The 16769-nt window shown below is 38.3% G+C and overlaps 1 protein-coding gene across 5 annotated transcripts; it reads right to left on the minus strand.

Annotated features, from left to right (window-relative positions):
• Positions 1 to 712: 712 nt before the first annotated feature.
• LOC140951988 (TGF-beta-activated kinase 1 and MAP3K7-binding protein 2-like) lies at positions 713 to 16102 on the minus strand. Of its 5 annotated transcripts, none has more exons than XM_073401378.1 (10): positions 15838 to 16102; positions 13635 to 13944; positions 12559 to 12602; positions 11632 to 11736; positions 10755 to 10854; positions 10096 to 10161; positions 7435 to 7485; positions 5067 to 5132; positions 2270 to 2377; positions 713 to 1157 (listed from the first exon to the last, which is right to left on the minus strand). In XM_073401378.1, the coding sequence occupies exons 1-10, from the start codon at positions 15961 to 15963 to the stop codon at positions 1048 to 1050; spliced, it is 1086 nt and encodes a 361-aa protein (XP_073257479.1). In that variant the 5' UTR covers positions 15964 to 16102; the 3' UTR covers positions 713 to 1047. The 5 variants fall into 5 exon arrangements, with proteins under 5 accessions (XP_073257479.1, XP_073257511.1, XP_073257487.1 ...); XM_073401410.1 differs by lacking the exon at positions 15838 to 16102 and adding an exon at positions 14972 to 15073; XM_073401386.1 differs by lacking the exon at positions 7435 to 7485.
• Between the last annotated feature and the right edge of the window lie 667 nt (positions 16103 to 16769).

Raw genomic sequence — 16769 nt, forward strand, 5'->3', positions numbered from 1 at the left:
TTTCCCAAGGGCAACAGGTCCACGTAGAATTAAAGACGGTAAAGCCCTGTCCTTCATTTGCCGCCCACAATAAAAATAGTAACCTTCACCATGAAAAAGGATCAGTACCTCGAGCACTTCAGTTTTGCCCTCTTTTAGGCCATTGCCGTTGTGGCATGAATAGGGCGGAGATCTTTGATCGAGTAAATCTCGCAGTGGAACTTTCCTTGACTCATAATCCGGTGCAATATATTAATACCTCGTCGCGACGCATTGAAGAGGTGTCAATAAAATGACTACATCTTCGTGCCGACTTTTCAGGTTCTTTAGGTACGCGGATGACAAGCCGGCTGATTACAAAGAGTTTGTGAGGTAGTTCTTTATTTGCTGCCTGTATGGAGGGTGGCGTATCTGACACTCTGTAAAGTCTGCAAAGCCCTATTGAACCGGTAGGGCATTTGAACATGTTTTAACATTAAAAGTGCCAATATAGGGGGACATTTCACCAATACATGTACAGAAGGTGGGTCCAGGGGAGACCCCCCCGCCCCCCTCATCTCAGGGTCTGAATGACCGGGCCTCCCCCTTATCTGAAGGTCTGGATACGCCACTGATATATATATATATTTTTAAATGCCAAATGCCCGGGGATTTGCCAGGGGCATAGGCGCTCTTAAAATTGACTGATAAGTTGGAAAATTGTGAAAAAGGTCAATACATTAATTCAATAACACCAGGTTTACAAGTTTTACTTTAATTCTTTGACATCCTTCAAAGTGACTAAAAAGTCATATTTTCTCTCCTGGCTACAAGCCCTTTGAAAGGAGAAAAATAATCAGATATATTCTAACTTTGGGCGTCGCATAACGGCATCAAAGAAAAACAACGAAGAAATAAGACTAAAGCAAATTATTGTTTACAACAATAACCACTGTCCCGACGCCTTTTAAAATTTTTCAAGAGTCTTCGTTTGTGCTGCATTGTTCATAACTTATGATGAAGCTCGATCGCTGACACTTTGATCCTGTCAAAGTTCGCAAGTCCGTGATTTGTTGGTTCCCAGTCGATTCATGCTCTTGCCTCCATGGCGCGGTTCCTTGGCATATCGCACATCTCGCAGACTTCCAGTGCCTCGTGATTTAGAAATGTGCAGACAGTGCAAGTCCAGGTCGTGTTTTCTGATCACAAACAACGACAAAAAAAGCAGATATCACTGTCAATATAAACTTCACACAAAATATGTACAATGGGATTAAATAAATATGGCCAATGGAGGCAGGCCGCACCACAAGGACTGCACACAAATATTTCACTCTCGTTTACAACGAGAGTGTTGTTGTTGTTGTTGCTATAGTTGTTTTTTTTAGTCAGGGCCACAGGCTCAGTAGAAGTACATCTGGACTAACAATCACAGCATCACATGTTCAACTCTAGCCTGCGTAGCTGGTGTTTTATGGTGTGTTTTTCTTTAGGTGGTTCTTAAATTTAGAGGTACAGCCGCGTGAGAGCTGAACCGAGGTCGAAACAATGAGGGAAGGGGGCAAACGGAGAAACACTTTGACCTCGAGCGCCGTCGTATAAATACGAACCAAAAGCGAAAACACACACCGAAAAAACCGCCAGCTACGTAGGCTACTTCATCTCCGGTTGGGACAACTCCGATTTCCTTTTTTCTGAATTGCCTGTATTACCGACTGGAAAAACAACTCTAAATTAAGATATGACCATCACAGTGGTAATCGCAATTTAAGCAATGTGAATAACCCCGACAAAATTTGCATGGCTTCACCAGGCCCATGGTCTCTACGTTAGCGCTACTGTGCTCTACCAACTGAGCTATGAAGACCCATACACTGCGAGCAGACCGATTTGTTGAGTTCATCTTAACCCATAAAAAGAAATGAAACATGGAATGAAGATCATGTGAACTGCGGAAATACAAATCAAAAATAAGACATCTTACAGAAGGTTTGCATTTCCCATTTCACATCATCTTTGTTCCATTACTCAGTCGAAAGAGCACTTGACTACAGAGCGAGAGATTACGGGTTTGATTCCCGGGACCGGACCACTACTAAGAGTCTTAAAATAGCTGAGAAATGAATGTACTTCCTTTGCTCTGCAAACAGCTAGACCTTCGCGTGGCTCGGATGGTCACGTAAAATAACGACCCTCCCTCAGTAAGAGACGTAAAAAATAGTCTCCCCAATTAATACTTTCGCACTAAATATATTGACACTTAAATAAAGTGCATTTTTAAACAACAACAACAGCAAAACATTCGACATACCTGAAGTGTGTACTGTGGTTTGAAGATTTGGAGGAAGAAACACCCAATCATTCACACTTCCACCATCAGGAGGAGGAGGACTGATACTGCCTGAAGGACTCTCTTCATCTGTAAATTGAAAAAATGAATTTAAAATTGAAATGCTTCACTTCGTTGCTGTATTTTCTGTTAAACTATTTTCATGTCTGTAGATCATGTTTGTCTTTTTACCTTGCCTGGAACACTAGGACAAGGTAAAGAGCAAAGTAGGCTAAGAAATGGCGTCTGAGAAACGAGTGCAGAAATTCCATAATGATGACGCGACACTACCCTGATCTGGGTAGTGATGCGCCATCAGTATGGAATTTCTGCGCTCGTTAGTCAGACGTCATCTGGCCGGGAAACCAGTGGAAGCGTCGCAAATTGTCGGATGTTTTCTCAGGCTAAGGTCAAAGGAGAGAAAGACTAACAGTCCTACACAAAGTGCATTGATGCCGAGACCCTACCATGATTAAAAACTGACTTGAGACCTCTTCAGCCGCAATTGCGAATGATGCCATTTGTTGTTTTTGGTAACTCATGAACCGACATTTTTCTTATGACAGTTTTGGGTTCTCTGTCCTTTGAATAAAAGCACTGAAGACGCATCATTTTTTTTTTTCAATACAGGGTTAGACTTCACCTGAAGTGAATGTATTTAAAAATTCCAGTGAGAAGACGTATTTGCAACCCTGTCTATTGTTCATTTTTATCTTTCATCCACCTTCCGGGCAGTGCTTGCTATTTTTAGCTAAAGGGTAATACTTGGTCAGTGCTGCGGTGAATTGCATTATGGGAGTGTTTTGCTATCACTCCTCTCATTGGCTATTACACAGCTGTGTAGGAAACTGGGATCAAAGTCCTTGACCAAAGACACTCCCAGGACAGGTTGTTCAAAGCTGGGTCAAGTTGAGTCAGTTAACCAAGGTAAGTGCGAAATTTGAAAGCTTAAAAAAAGAAAAGTTTAATTCTTCTTGTTTTTTCAATAATTTCAAGTTAAGCATCTTTTTTGAGATATTTCTTGAATAATTTATTTTCTACACTCTTTTCAGAGCATCCATTTCCACATTGGAATGGATACTCTAAAAAGAATAGAGAAAATTATCCAACAAAGTGCTTATTCCAATTTGATAATAGACGCCCTAAAAAGAATAGAGAAAATTATCCAAGAAAATTCTCTTGAACAAAAGAAAAAGAAAACTTTAAATTTAATCACGGGTTAGCGTTACTCGGTCTTCAAACACCTGGGCCCAGTAGTGCAAAATTGACACACAACAACGAGTCAATCTCAAGCGCAACCACTAATTGGCCAATTTATACAAAAGTTTCACTTTAGGTTGAGACTAACCCCTTAACAATGTGCTATAAGTGTCTGTATTCAGCAGGGACAATGAAAACTTTCAATATGAAAAAGCGACTATTAGTTAAATTAGGTCCTTGGAATGAAGTTGGACTCTTCTAAGTGACGTGCCTTAAATGTAAATGCATGCACTCAATTAATGCCCGTCATATTGTGCTACACCATATATACACACGACATAAGCATGAAACAGGCCTAAGCGCCACCAGATTTCCCGCAAATTTCCAAAACCGTAAACAAAAGTGATTTGTCATTTAAAGAATATAAATTAACCTCAAAAGATATTCCTGGAGCAGTTATAGTAAATGAACGTGCATAGGAAAGGAGACAAGGATCCTTGTCACATCCAGACACATCAAGTCTTTCCTACTATCGGAACAATTATTACAAAGGGCAGCAGCGCAGTATTGGTGAAAGATATCTTTTTTGTGGTAGTTGTAGGGTGCACTTCTGCCACCTTATACAATGTAATTGTGACGTGACACTTAGTCCTTGCTTTCATGCTTAAGTCGTACATGTGTATAGTCCCTCTAAATAGCCCCTCCCCCTTCATGGGGGGGGGGGGGGGGGTCCTATTATTACACTGTTCAATGCTCCAGGATCGTCAATTTATTATTTTGTTTTTGTTGTTATCCTATGTCTTTTCATTCAGCCCTTTTTTTGTTTTTGTTTTTTATACCTACACTCAGTCAAAATTACCCGGACATGGCATGACTCAGACAACAAGGATTGAGCAACTATAATATCATCTTTTATTTACTTAGTATTTTTCGTAAAATATCCTTTTCAGGGTGGCAGCGTTAGGGGAGTGTAAATTTTGGTGCCTCAGACTGGGGGCTTATCACTGGCCATAGAGGAAATATTGTACATGTGTACTATTAATAGCAAAAACCAAGTCAGCTCCATTGTACATTTTAAGGTCAAAGACACATGAAGGGTTAGCTGAAAAGGGGGAATGTTAATAGCAGAAAAAGTTGAGGTTTAAAAGAGGAAACTCATTTGCTAAAAAGAAGGATTAAATCAGATTCTAGATATCAAACAGAAATATACTGGAGCACTCAGTTCATTTAATGTGTTAACTCTTTATTTCTACGATCACATGCATGTAGGCTTTGAAAACTTTTGGGTCAAAAAGATCAAAATTGTTTGTCAAAAGATCCACAGTGCATTAGAGGACTTAATATTCTCAACAAACAGAATCGTCATGACCTCACTTTTTGAGTGTGTGGGTGGAAATTAAAAATTTCCTGGCCACCTAAATGATTTTGCTACATCAAATTGTATTGCCATAATTCAGCTACTAATTTTTGCTCCTCAGTGTTACAAAATGTTTTTGTATCCATATCATTATGAGTAGTTGTGATAAGGTTAATGACACCCACAGTTAATGCAACCTGTTAATTCTTATTAATTTTTTACCATGAGAAGAATGTGTAGTTAAGCTTCCAATCATTGAGCAGAATCGATGAAGTGAAGAAGCACGACCTATTAAGAAGAAAAAAGTCCCACCATCACTGTCTAGAAGTGCTGTGTTATGCATTCAAGTGTTCTTTGTCTGTTAGGATTACCAGTGGCCAGTGAAACATGTAAAATGTAAACTGTCTCCTGCAGCAGTACAACATTAATTTTAGGCAAAGGTTTGAAAAATTAGTGGAAACCGCTTCACCCCATAGAGTGCCAATAAAAAAGCAGGATTATAATCATTAAAGAACTCATCAAAGGAACTCATTATGACAGCCTACATCATGGCAAGGAAAAAAAGAAGTTCGGTGTTTTACTTTCAGGCTATCCAGCTTTAAGTAAGTAGTCTCAAACTGTACAGAAAAAGAAATCTCATCTTCCCTACCAATGCACGAGATAATAGCTGCCACATTATTCTGCCTCAAGTGTACACCCTACTTTTCCATGTTACTATCATGGTGGCCTCAGGTTGGGAGAAAAGCTCAATAGTATTCTTTTATTCTCAGAAATAATAACCAAGTTAATAATCCACTGATTGTGCAAGAAGGTCCAGCCTTAATTTCTCTTTTTATATATATAGGAGAAGATTGCAAAGAAATGTGTGCTGTGTTCCCTTAGCGGAGGAACAGTTATCTGCCTTTAAGTGAGTATAGTTACAGAAAAAAACAAACAAAAAATTATGGATATTATTTTGCTTGTCATGACTAGCCATCATGGCCTGTATCATGGTCTGCATTACATTAGTGTTAGCTTAGCAAGACGTTGACTATGGTGACAGTGTGGTAGCAAGGTAACAGCATAACGATGCAAGATGAGACCTCACCACAGCAGCTTACCCTGCATTCTGTAGTACTGTAGCATGAAGGACCCACAAGTAATGCTATTCTCCCCACCATCCCTCCCCCCCCATTCCCTTCCCCACTGGATTGGATGATCATGCCTGTCTATCATAGTGTCTCCCCAGGAGTAGGTTGCTAGAAGTACCCACTTAAAACTAGTTTAAAGCGTGTTAACGTGGTAGCTTATCTTTGAGCTGCACTGTATGATTTATTACACTTGGGTGAAGAGACAGAAAGTATCTTAGCAAAGTTTCTTCTTTGTTAAGGAAACAATGTGCTGGCAGGGCTTAGAGAGAGTTGTGGTGTATAGCATGAATTACATAACAAGGGATCTGATGACAAAGATCAGCTCAGATCCAGCTCCATTTTAAAGCAAGAAACAGGCCCATGGATGTGAAAAGCTCCTAAAAACATTTTTGGCTGGTTTCCTCAACAAAGTTTCACATAAACCATGGCTTAAAAAAATCAGTGAACCTCTACATGTAGATCTATTTGTCAGCAGGTTACTGGAAGAGGACAAAAAATGTCTTTCCTGCACTTTAAGCCCATCTGCAGCAACAAATGTGGTTAGATATTCAGGTTGGAAAAATTGACAGAATGCAGTTGAATGAATGCAGAACTCTGTTTTACAGGAAGTAAACTGTCAGGTAATGCACCTATCAATGTAAATCCCATGGGGGGGGGGGGGGGGGAGTGCGGGCAAGGGGCAGGGATTTGATGCCTGAGACTATCCCCCTGTCGGGCTTTTGATCGTGCGAAGTGTCCCTGGGGTCGGGACATTTGACTTTGACCGACAGAAGCCTGGTATCAATTCAGAAGCGGTTACCAAATCCGTCCCTCAAGGCTTTCTGAAAGTCACGCTGTTGGAGAAAGGTGTGAAGTTTTCATCTGTTTTAATCGCCATAATCCGATACTTTAAACTGTCATCTCAACATAACGTCTATTTTGAGAATTTTTATCTTCAAGTTCCCATCTGATTGTAAAACTCGATTGAAATCGAATTCCACCATGAAAGTCAGAGGATTTTTTATGGGTCACTGATCCAACCTGTTCCGACATGTTGAGCAGATGTTATAAAGCATTTTACGTTTCATTAATATTATAATAGCATGGTCAATCTTCCTAGAGTGATTTTGTTGTTCAAAATAAGAGATGCTAGTGGAGAGAGAAAATACTTAATTACAGCGAGTAATTTAATAGAGCTTACATTTAGTAAGGACGTACTTTTGAAATGTTCTTTTAATTTGTTTTATACAGTATTATAGTATTGTTTGTTTAGATTTTTTCCCCTGGGGTGGCGGCTTTTTTGACACTTTTGATTGACCTTTTGTTTCCCACCCTGGGGAATTTGATCAAAAAATTTTAAAATTTGTCAAATCCCCACCCCTTGCCTGCACTCCCCCCCCCCCCCCCCACGGGGTTTACATTGATAGGTGCATGAGTTTTCATTTGGCAAAAAACGTTTTTGTTTCAGATTGAAGACTCACCATTTGCACCAGTATTGGCTCTACAGGAAGGGAAACTTTCAACTCTTCTAACTATATAAACACAAACACGATAAAGAAAGGGAAGTGGTCACAATGAGAATACTCAAGAAGAAAAAAATAATCAACTGTTCAAGAACTCATCATAGAATTTATAACTTGTATATGAGCATGGTTTTTTGAGCTTACTGGCTCATAGCCAGTAACACTCCATGCTATAGTCTCGGAGATGCCAACCTCTGGAGATCTAAAATCTGGAGACTCTCCTTTCCCTCCCCCCACCCCCCAACAAATTGACCCAGCCCCCAATGGGAATGACTTAGGACATTATTATATGAAGTCTTACATGAAGTACATGCTATCAAAATCTGCAATCATCATTTTGATGCCCCAGAAACCATACTGCTATTAAGAAAAATTCAAGTTTTGAGCTAAAAATGGGCTAAATCTCAAATCACAGCACAGAAAAGTTATCCAGGAGATATGGTGACCTGTATGGGAGGGCGGGAGATCGGTGCTGTATCCGGGAGACTTCCGAATAATCCGGGAGAGTTGGCATGTATGAATGAATGGTAGCCTTTATACTAGGCCGTTAAGTGAGACTTAAGAGTCACTAGGTTTTAATTTACGTTGCACCTCATTAAAGTTAGAAAGTTGAAACGATTCAAGAAAAGTTTCAAGTGACTTGAAAACCATCCTTAAAACCAACTTCGCGAACTTGCTGTTTCTTGAGCTTTGAGAAAGGCGAAGCATGTCAATCAATCTTAATTATGTTGCATGGGAAAATAGCCTTACGTTAACCTGAAGTAAAATATAGGTTCTGTGGGAAGCTTCCTTTTACTTGAAGAATTTAAAATTTACTTGTCTTATCTTGAGGAACTTGATACTGATTGCTCTTACAGCTTTTTGAAAAGGTTAAATACGATATTATGCTCTGTCATTTTAAAAATGTAAGGTGTTTGCATTCAAAAGGAATGGTCTTGATTACAAGAAATGTGCTCTGTTTTGACTTATGATAATTCTCGAATTATTATTTTTTGCAAAATTAACTTCTTTCCTATTTCTATCCATTCGTAACTGCTTAACGTATTGATACAGTGTTACTTGTAATGAATATTTTTTAATCATTAGTAGTATTTAAAATTGAAAATTGCAATGTGGGAAAAAGTAAACTTGAATCCTTCACTTTTACTATGTAGACATTGAATTTAACTGTCACAAGTTTGCATGTTTTCAAAACAACAGGCATTTTTAAAATTTCATTTTATGGAAATTTCATTACGACGATTTGTGTGCTAAATCTTAGCAAGAAATCACAATAGTCCCAGAACCGTTCTGTAATTTAAGTTTTAACGGATCAATTTTGGTTTCTGGGAAACTGCTCACCTACCCCTCCCCTAAGCCATCATTTTGTCCAAAGTGAGAAGTAAGTGCTAATGTTAGCTTAGGGGAGGGGTAGGTGGGCAGTTTCCCAGATCCGTTTTAACTTTGCCTGTGGCCGCCAAACCAACGTTACATGCTATCTAGCACTTATGGCCAGGGGTGTAGCCAGATTTTCGACTATTTGTAGGCCTGGTTGACTTTTCCACGTATCCTGAAAATTGAACGCATGACTAGTATGCACTGACCTCACCAACACTTTGACCTCTTAAGTAGCTCACCCCAACTATGCATAATTTATCACAAGCAGTAGTGTTGTGAAATCAAAAGTTTGTATGCCTGGGTCTACAGGTCTATGGGCTGGCTACACCCCTGATAGCACATAACAAACAGTGACAAAAAGTGCATGTGCCAATTAGAAGTCGCTTGTACACAACCTGACTGCCGTGAAGAACGATTTTGTTTTGCAAGCGTGTGGTTTTTGTACAGACTATTCATTGCCAGTAAGGTCATGTCCTCTTAGAAGACTAATTTTCTCTTTTATCTCATAAAGCTCTTGTAAACAAATGTTACAAGAAGCAAATAAATGGTCAGAAAACAGCAACTTGTTTATGTACCTCCCTGCACTGCAAAAATACAACAGCTTTTTTAGAATCCACCATTGTCTTATACAGTATAGTAAAAAGTTTGACAATCTTTATGTCTGAAATCATGCCATAAAAATGCTTTCGGAAAAGAAAAAACAGAGGGGAAACTTGACCCAGGTTACTAAGCACTTGACTGAAGTCTGCTTAAAGTCTGCTAAAAAGGCATTGGTTTTAACGCTTGACGAATGGCCAAAATGGATTACTCTAACTTTACTCACTTAAACAATAATGCCAGTATTTTACAGGTGAAATAAACTTACATCTTCTTCTTCGCTTCTAGCGTGTAAATGTGTTATTTGATGAATGAAATGCGGCTTTTGAATTGCGTTTCAAAGTAGTTTGCAATCTTGTTGTTTGAAATCCTGGGAAGCCCATCCATAGAGCCATCAGAGTCACATTTACAATGTACTTGCATGAACCAGGGTATAAAATTATTGAGAAATCATGATTGTTATACTGTATGTCTAATGTTTACTGTATCGCAATTTTCCACTATCTAAGTTCCCAGTAACTGATCCTCAATTTTCAACGCTCACAGGATGAAGTATTGAGAATTGAGTTCAGCATTGACACTCCCAACAGTCTATCAACTTACTTTTGATTAGTACTGTACGTGTAATAATAATACAATACATACCTGGGGGTGGGTAGGTTGGCAGCTGATTAAGTGCTGGATTACTGTTGGGGTGGTGTCCTATCACAACTAGATAATTAACAACACAGTCATCACTGTAAGAACTATCAGAAGATTTTCACTGCAATACGTATGCAACTTTCACACCAAGTCACCTTAGAAATAGATTTCGAACAATAAAATGAGGCAAAAGTGTTGGTACCTTATATACGGTATTAAATGTAAAATGAGCTACAAGAAATGAATTTTCTACTCAGTAAATGTAAAAATGAAAATATGATACAGGGCTGTTGTCAGGTATAAATGTATACAATTAGTAGGTGGGGGATTGAGGTGCCTAGATGTTTGCTTTCTTTTTATATGAAAGTAGCCAGGGGGTCATGTTCAAAGAAGCCAGGGGAAATCTCTAGTCTCTGGTTCTTAGCGACAGCCACTAGGGTATTTAACCACCTTAACAGGAAGTACAAATATGTAACCTTTTATTTATTTGATTTGCAAACAGGTGCAAACTAAATGAAAATCTTATGAAAAGACTTTTTTTATAATTACAGTGTAGAATCAATAAAATAAAATCATTTGGGTTAATGTGGTAACATGTATTCTGAAATTTAACTATGAAATCTCAGCCAATTCCAAACATTAAAATGCAAACAGACACCCACCTTCTCGTCCATTACTCAGCTCATCGATTTCCCGTGTCATCTGTTCAATTTCTTCTGTTAACACGTGATTTTCATCTCTAAGATGCCTTACATCTGAAGACTGAATTGTACATTTAAACACTCAGTTATAACGGAACAAGGAAGGTCACAAGACTATAACTCCCTGCTAATATTACAAAACCTTTGAAATGTACATATGCATGATATGGATGACTTTTTTTCCTTTGTTTTTGAGTAAGACAATGCACATAAATGATAATGAGTTTGGAACAAAAGAAAAAAAATAATCCAAGAATGAAAGAGTACCCCAACCTGTACATAGTCAGAATGAAGAGTTCTTCACTAGAAGCTCTTAAAAATGTCAAGGCTCTAAGCTGAAGTCAAAAGGACTACCTTGGAGCGCCATGGATAAAAAACCCTTTTCAAACCGTTTGTACTCTTTTAGCTCTTCAAATTCCATAACTTTCCACGACTTTTTTAATGACCTTTCCAAGTTTTCCATGACCATAGGTTTAGCTGCCACGTTTAAAATTTCTAAACATTTTGCTTGTTTTAGGGAATTTTTTGACCTAACTCAGTAATGGCATCTGCAGCGACTAATCTACCAAACTAATTTTCCATGACTTTCAAGGACCGACAATTATTCTATGACTTTCCAGGCCTAGAAAATGAAATTCTTAAATTTCATGACTTTCCAGGTTTTCCATGACCTGTATGAACACTACTTTTTCATGGGCATAAAATATGCCAAGTGGGGCACATTTGTCACCAAGGTTAATTTATTAGTGCTGCAATCAAACATACATGTATATTACAGCATGTACATTGCACCTGCCCTACACCATAAAGGTCTAACTGTTAATACAAGTAAACTTACAGTGGGATAAGGAGCAACCCGGAACTTTTTGTTGATTCTGTCTGTTTCTTTTTCTTGGCATTCACTTCTTAATCTGATTAATTTATGATGTTCATTGTATATTTCCTGTCAAATTAAAAAGAGATGCATGAAGTATGAATTCTCAACAAAATATTAATGTTACCATATTGTATTCATTTTTTTGTACTTCATTTCAACAACTCCACTTCTAACTTCAGCAGTAACGCTTAGTACACAAAATTCTCTCTAAAAATAACACTGTAAAATTCCGAAAATAAGCCTCGGGGCTAATATTTTTCAAAGGCCCTTTTTGAGGGGCTTAAATTCGGAGGGGCTTATCTACGGAGGGAAATTTGTGTTTCAAAATCGATTGGGCTAACCATATAGTTGGAAGTAAATTTACTGTTTTTGCTTTTTTTACTTTGTATTCGAGGACAATTTTCCAAGTACAAGCCCGAGGGGGGTTTAGATTTGGAGGGGTGATTTAACGGAGGTTTTTTGTGTTACCGGTTTGGGGGGCTTATATTTGGAGGGACTTATACATGGAGGGGCTTATTTTCGGAATTTTACGGTATGGCACTAGTGTATGACTTGAACAAGGGGCTGACCTTTGGAGTGTCCATAGTGTATTTTTAATTAAAAAGTTACAGTTACAGCACTATGGAATTACTTTGAGGGAGCTATGCAAATCAGGAAGTTGACACCTTCAAAGCTTTTTTGTTGCTGTTGTTGTTGTTCATGTGTGACAACCACAAGTTTTGAGATCTAAGGTAGATGTACTGGATATTTATATGGAAATAGTGGGAGAAAACTTAGTCTTTATTTCCTTGTTGCATAGAGGCAGGAGTAAGTCACAAGAACTGCCAAGTGTGATTAGAGTACCGCACTCATCTTATACTGTAAGTGGATAAAATCACAAAGTCAAACCTTTTTAAGGGTCTCCAATCTCTGCCGCTGATGACAAAGTAAAGCTGCAAGTTAAAAGCAACAGTTGTTCACAATGTTGAACTTTACATTTATGCAAAATGTTGATGAGCAAAATTACTTTTTCTTTGCACAGATTGACATTTTATGCATGTGCATACTGCACTTTGGGTCTATTTAAGAATATCATGGTACATGAGATAATGAATTCTAGTCACTTGTAGTATCTGGCTACAAATTTCTGGGATTTGATGGCCAATTCATGTACTTTAGATGCACTGACATATATACCATACAGGTATAGATAACATTACTGCGATTTCATGGCATGTCTGAAACTGCATCATGTACACGCACAAAATAGTATCAGATGCCTCATTGCACCAGGAGAAAACGCGGGAGTGTTAAAAACAAAAGTATTCTTGAGCAATTGATTAAACTTCACTTTACAGTGATATGGTGCTTTTATTGATTTTGATTTTAGGAACACCACAGAGATGCTGTTTCTGATTTTTTCAAAGCTCTTTTTTGTGCTAGCAAAGTGAGCTCAATTTAAATGCACCATAAGTGGGGAAAATCCCCTTCCTCATATAGCCTTCATTCATTCATTTGGCTTGATCGGGAGTGGCCTGTGAAAACAGCCATCTCTCCTTGCTCCTCCACTAGCGGCACTTTCCCAGCAGGTACGTCTGCGCCTCAGCAACAGAAATTCCATACTGACAATGTAAAATCTGTCCTCAATCTGGTCAGTAGCTCTGATTTGTTGATGTAGTGGTTAAGTTATTTTAGTTATTGTTTTCGAATGATAGACAAAAGACGAATGGTCACAAAGGTCAAATGTAAATGCAACAAATCAACTACAAAACAGTCAATTTTTGTGGAATATAAATTATTCTCTTTAGCAGAAACATTTGAGTTTTGCTGGAACTTGTTCACCTAAGAACACAAAACTTTAACATAATTGACAATGAAAGACATAAATAGGCTAGATAGGTAACATAGGCTAGATCATCGGGAGATCACCTAAGTAGGTAGTAGTGGCCCTAGCCCTCATTCATAACCATAAACAAAACACATACTTTTATCATATGATGCAACTGCAGAGGGTAGTGGTCTGTCAGCTGAGACAGGTGACACAAATCCTGCACTAGGACTAGGTTGTCCGACTGTCATCGGCCTTATTGCTGGATGAAGAGGTGGTGTTATTCTATTCAGAACATATGGGGACGTAGTTGAAGAGGGGATTGTGATAGATATTGGTTCATCTATTGGTGTGTTTTGTGATGTTGGCTGAACAGGCATTGGACTGTCTAACACATCAATTCCACCATAGAGGATTTTGTCACTCTCAGCTGTGAGAACGGCCAGACACCTTTCCGGATTCCCATGCTGAAAAAGAAGTAATTTTTTTAGAATTCTATTGGCTAAAATGGCTTATAACACTAACCTTTGAACTTACACTTACATGTCAAAGCCACGAAAAAAGGTTTACGAAAATATCTGTAAAAGAAGACTTCAGAAGAAGTCAAGATGATTGAAAATGGACATTCACTATTATTCAGAAAGCCACCACTGGGTTTTGACTTTTCAACAAAAGTACATGTTTATGAAGCCCTTTACTTTATATAATAGTCAGACTTGACTTGTATTGACCTTATATGACTGTAGCTACAATGAGGGACAAAAGTGTTGACACACTTCCGTAAAATGGCCCCTTTTTGCATAGTGGATATACTTATCCCCTTCCCCTGTCTACCCCAACCCCTTTGCCCAAAAAATCAATGTTGAATTTTGGACCCTCAAGTCTTTTTTTTACTTCAGACAACATTGATTCGGGGGGTCGGGGGATTTACGGCCTTTAAAAGGAATGAAATAATAAATGAATTAAATGTTGGTTAAAAGCACCCCTTTTGAACAAGTGTGTCAACTACTTTTGTCCCTGATTGTAGCATAAATTACATGTGCTCTCAAACTTTGCAATAGACAAAAGAAGCTGGTATGTTTTGTTTTTTTTTTGTCACAATGCCTTCAAACCCTTGTCCCTATCATAGAATGGTATTTAAAAAATTAATGATAATTATAAAAGTTGATAGTTAATAACACTTGTGTGTTTTTTACCTTTTGTGGGCAAAAAAGCTCAGTTAATTAAAAGATAAGCACAAATTAATCATATATAATTGACTTATAAGCTGTGAAAACAAGTTAAGCTTGTAGCTCACTATTCATTTAAAGTAGAATGAAAAAGGATTTTCTGATTGTACTTTAAACTTATACTTCATCAAATTTATGTTACTGATTTAATTAGATTTGACATTAAAATAGACATCAAAATGAAATTAAACTCTCTATAAACTAAGCTTTCTTGCTATTCTGCAGTTTGTCACTTTATCCCGAGTAGAAAACTTGTTGAACATACCCCAACAACTTGTTATCACCTTCTCAGACCACATAGGCGATAATAAGTTTACCTATCAGAGAACATGTGATTTAACAGCCCTCTTCCTGTTTTACATGTACGTAGACAGGCAATGATTCATACACGAATTTATAGTTATGACGGTCTGCGTTCAAAGTCAACGATTCTCCAATGTCGTGATTACTTTATTTACCGGCTAAGTTATCTTACCTACCAGAAGATAACACATGATTAGGTAACACACAACCAGCGTGTACGAGAAATGTACGCTCACTTTCGATCTTGACTAGAGCGACGGGCAGTATTTGACATTCTAGTGCAGTATATTGATAATGATTTCTAGTTGCCTCTTTTCCTCTTGTACACAGCTTACAGCCGCCAAATGTTAGAAAAGAAATACCCATTAAGACTCGACGCCGTCTGTTGGGAGAGATAATTATTCGTGATCTCTTCCTGCAATATTTCACCTTGCGACTGCATGATGCAAACGTCGTTCAAGGTTTCAAATTTGTTTACAAATGAGTCTGAAAAATTGCTGGTATCGTCCCCAAGGATATTTTGCAATTAAATCAATTTGTCGATGAGCATACTTTGTTACTGCAAAACGAGGAAAAGCACAGTTTCCAACACAACTGACTTCCCGGTTCGTATGTACTTACTTAGTTTACACGCTATTTTTCGAGACAACACCTCCACAGCAATACAACCCACGTTCCAAAAATCGGAAAGAATATAACAACGAGGCGTTTGAACACAACAAAATAAGCTGAATTAGATCACCTTGAACCAGAAACAAAGAACAGCTGACAGTACCGACAAATTCTCCAGAGAAATGACGAAACTGAAATAACAAAAGACAACAGTACCTCGGTTTGTAGCGTTCGAGAGATGACTTGTTCCGGAATCTCGGGAAATCGATTTCTGAGGGCCTCAAATATCTGCCCGCTGTGGCCGTTTCTCTCCGCTGCCATAAAAATTGTAGTGTCCACCATGTACAAGGCCTTTTGTGTCACCTTCTATAACGTCTCTTGTATGTTTTAAGGTCAAAAAAGGTAAAAATAAGGAAGGAACTCTGACAAACTTCTACCAAATGCTTTGAGCGACGTCAGATTAGACACGTACTGCGCATAACATTGAGGCACGTGACTCACCAAAAGTAGCCATCTTGCAATTCTCGTCCCCAGGTTCCTCTAGATTCTTTGCAGACTCCGGGCAGGAACCAAAGTGATATACAGAGATAAGGTCTAGCGCTCATGTTGATTGTGTGACAAACAGGGCTACCTATTATATTGCCATTGCGCATTGGAGTCCAGCACCACTATACTGGTCCTGATTAAGGGAGTCAAATTACACTCAAAAATAGGACTTCATTTTAGTCACCGAAACGGCCCCATTTTTAGGGTTAAAACAGTTCTCAATTTTTGATTTTCAATGAAACTGTTTGCGGGTCTCAATGAGGTTAACTGTCGGCCGTCAAACAGCCTAAAATTTTTCCGTCAACGGTCAGCTGAAAAGGTGATTTTTTAATTCCGTTAACTGTACAAAATTGCAGATTAATATTAACCGTCAAACAGTTCAAGGTATTTCAAAGCTCGCTACTTTAGCTGATCTTCACGGACTTTTGAAGAATCGACAACAAACTGCCCAGTGGGAGGAACCATTTCCCATGTTCTCAAAAACACTCTCTCTAGACATTTTAAGTTTTATCTGAAAATAGTTCGAAATTTTATAAGTGACAGGCCAAGCACCTCCAAAACACACATTTATTGTTAATTTATACGGGAGTAAATATTTACTT

This window comes from Porites lutea, chromosome 1 (genome assembly GCF_958299795.1).
Source record: "Porites lutea chromosome 1, jaPorLute2.1, whole genome shotgun sequence".
NCBI lineage: Eukaryota > Metazoa > Cnidaria > Anthozoa > Scleractinia > Poritidae > Porites > Porites lutea.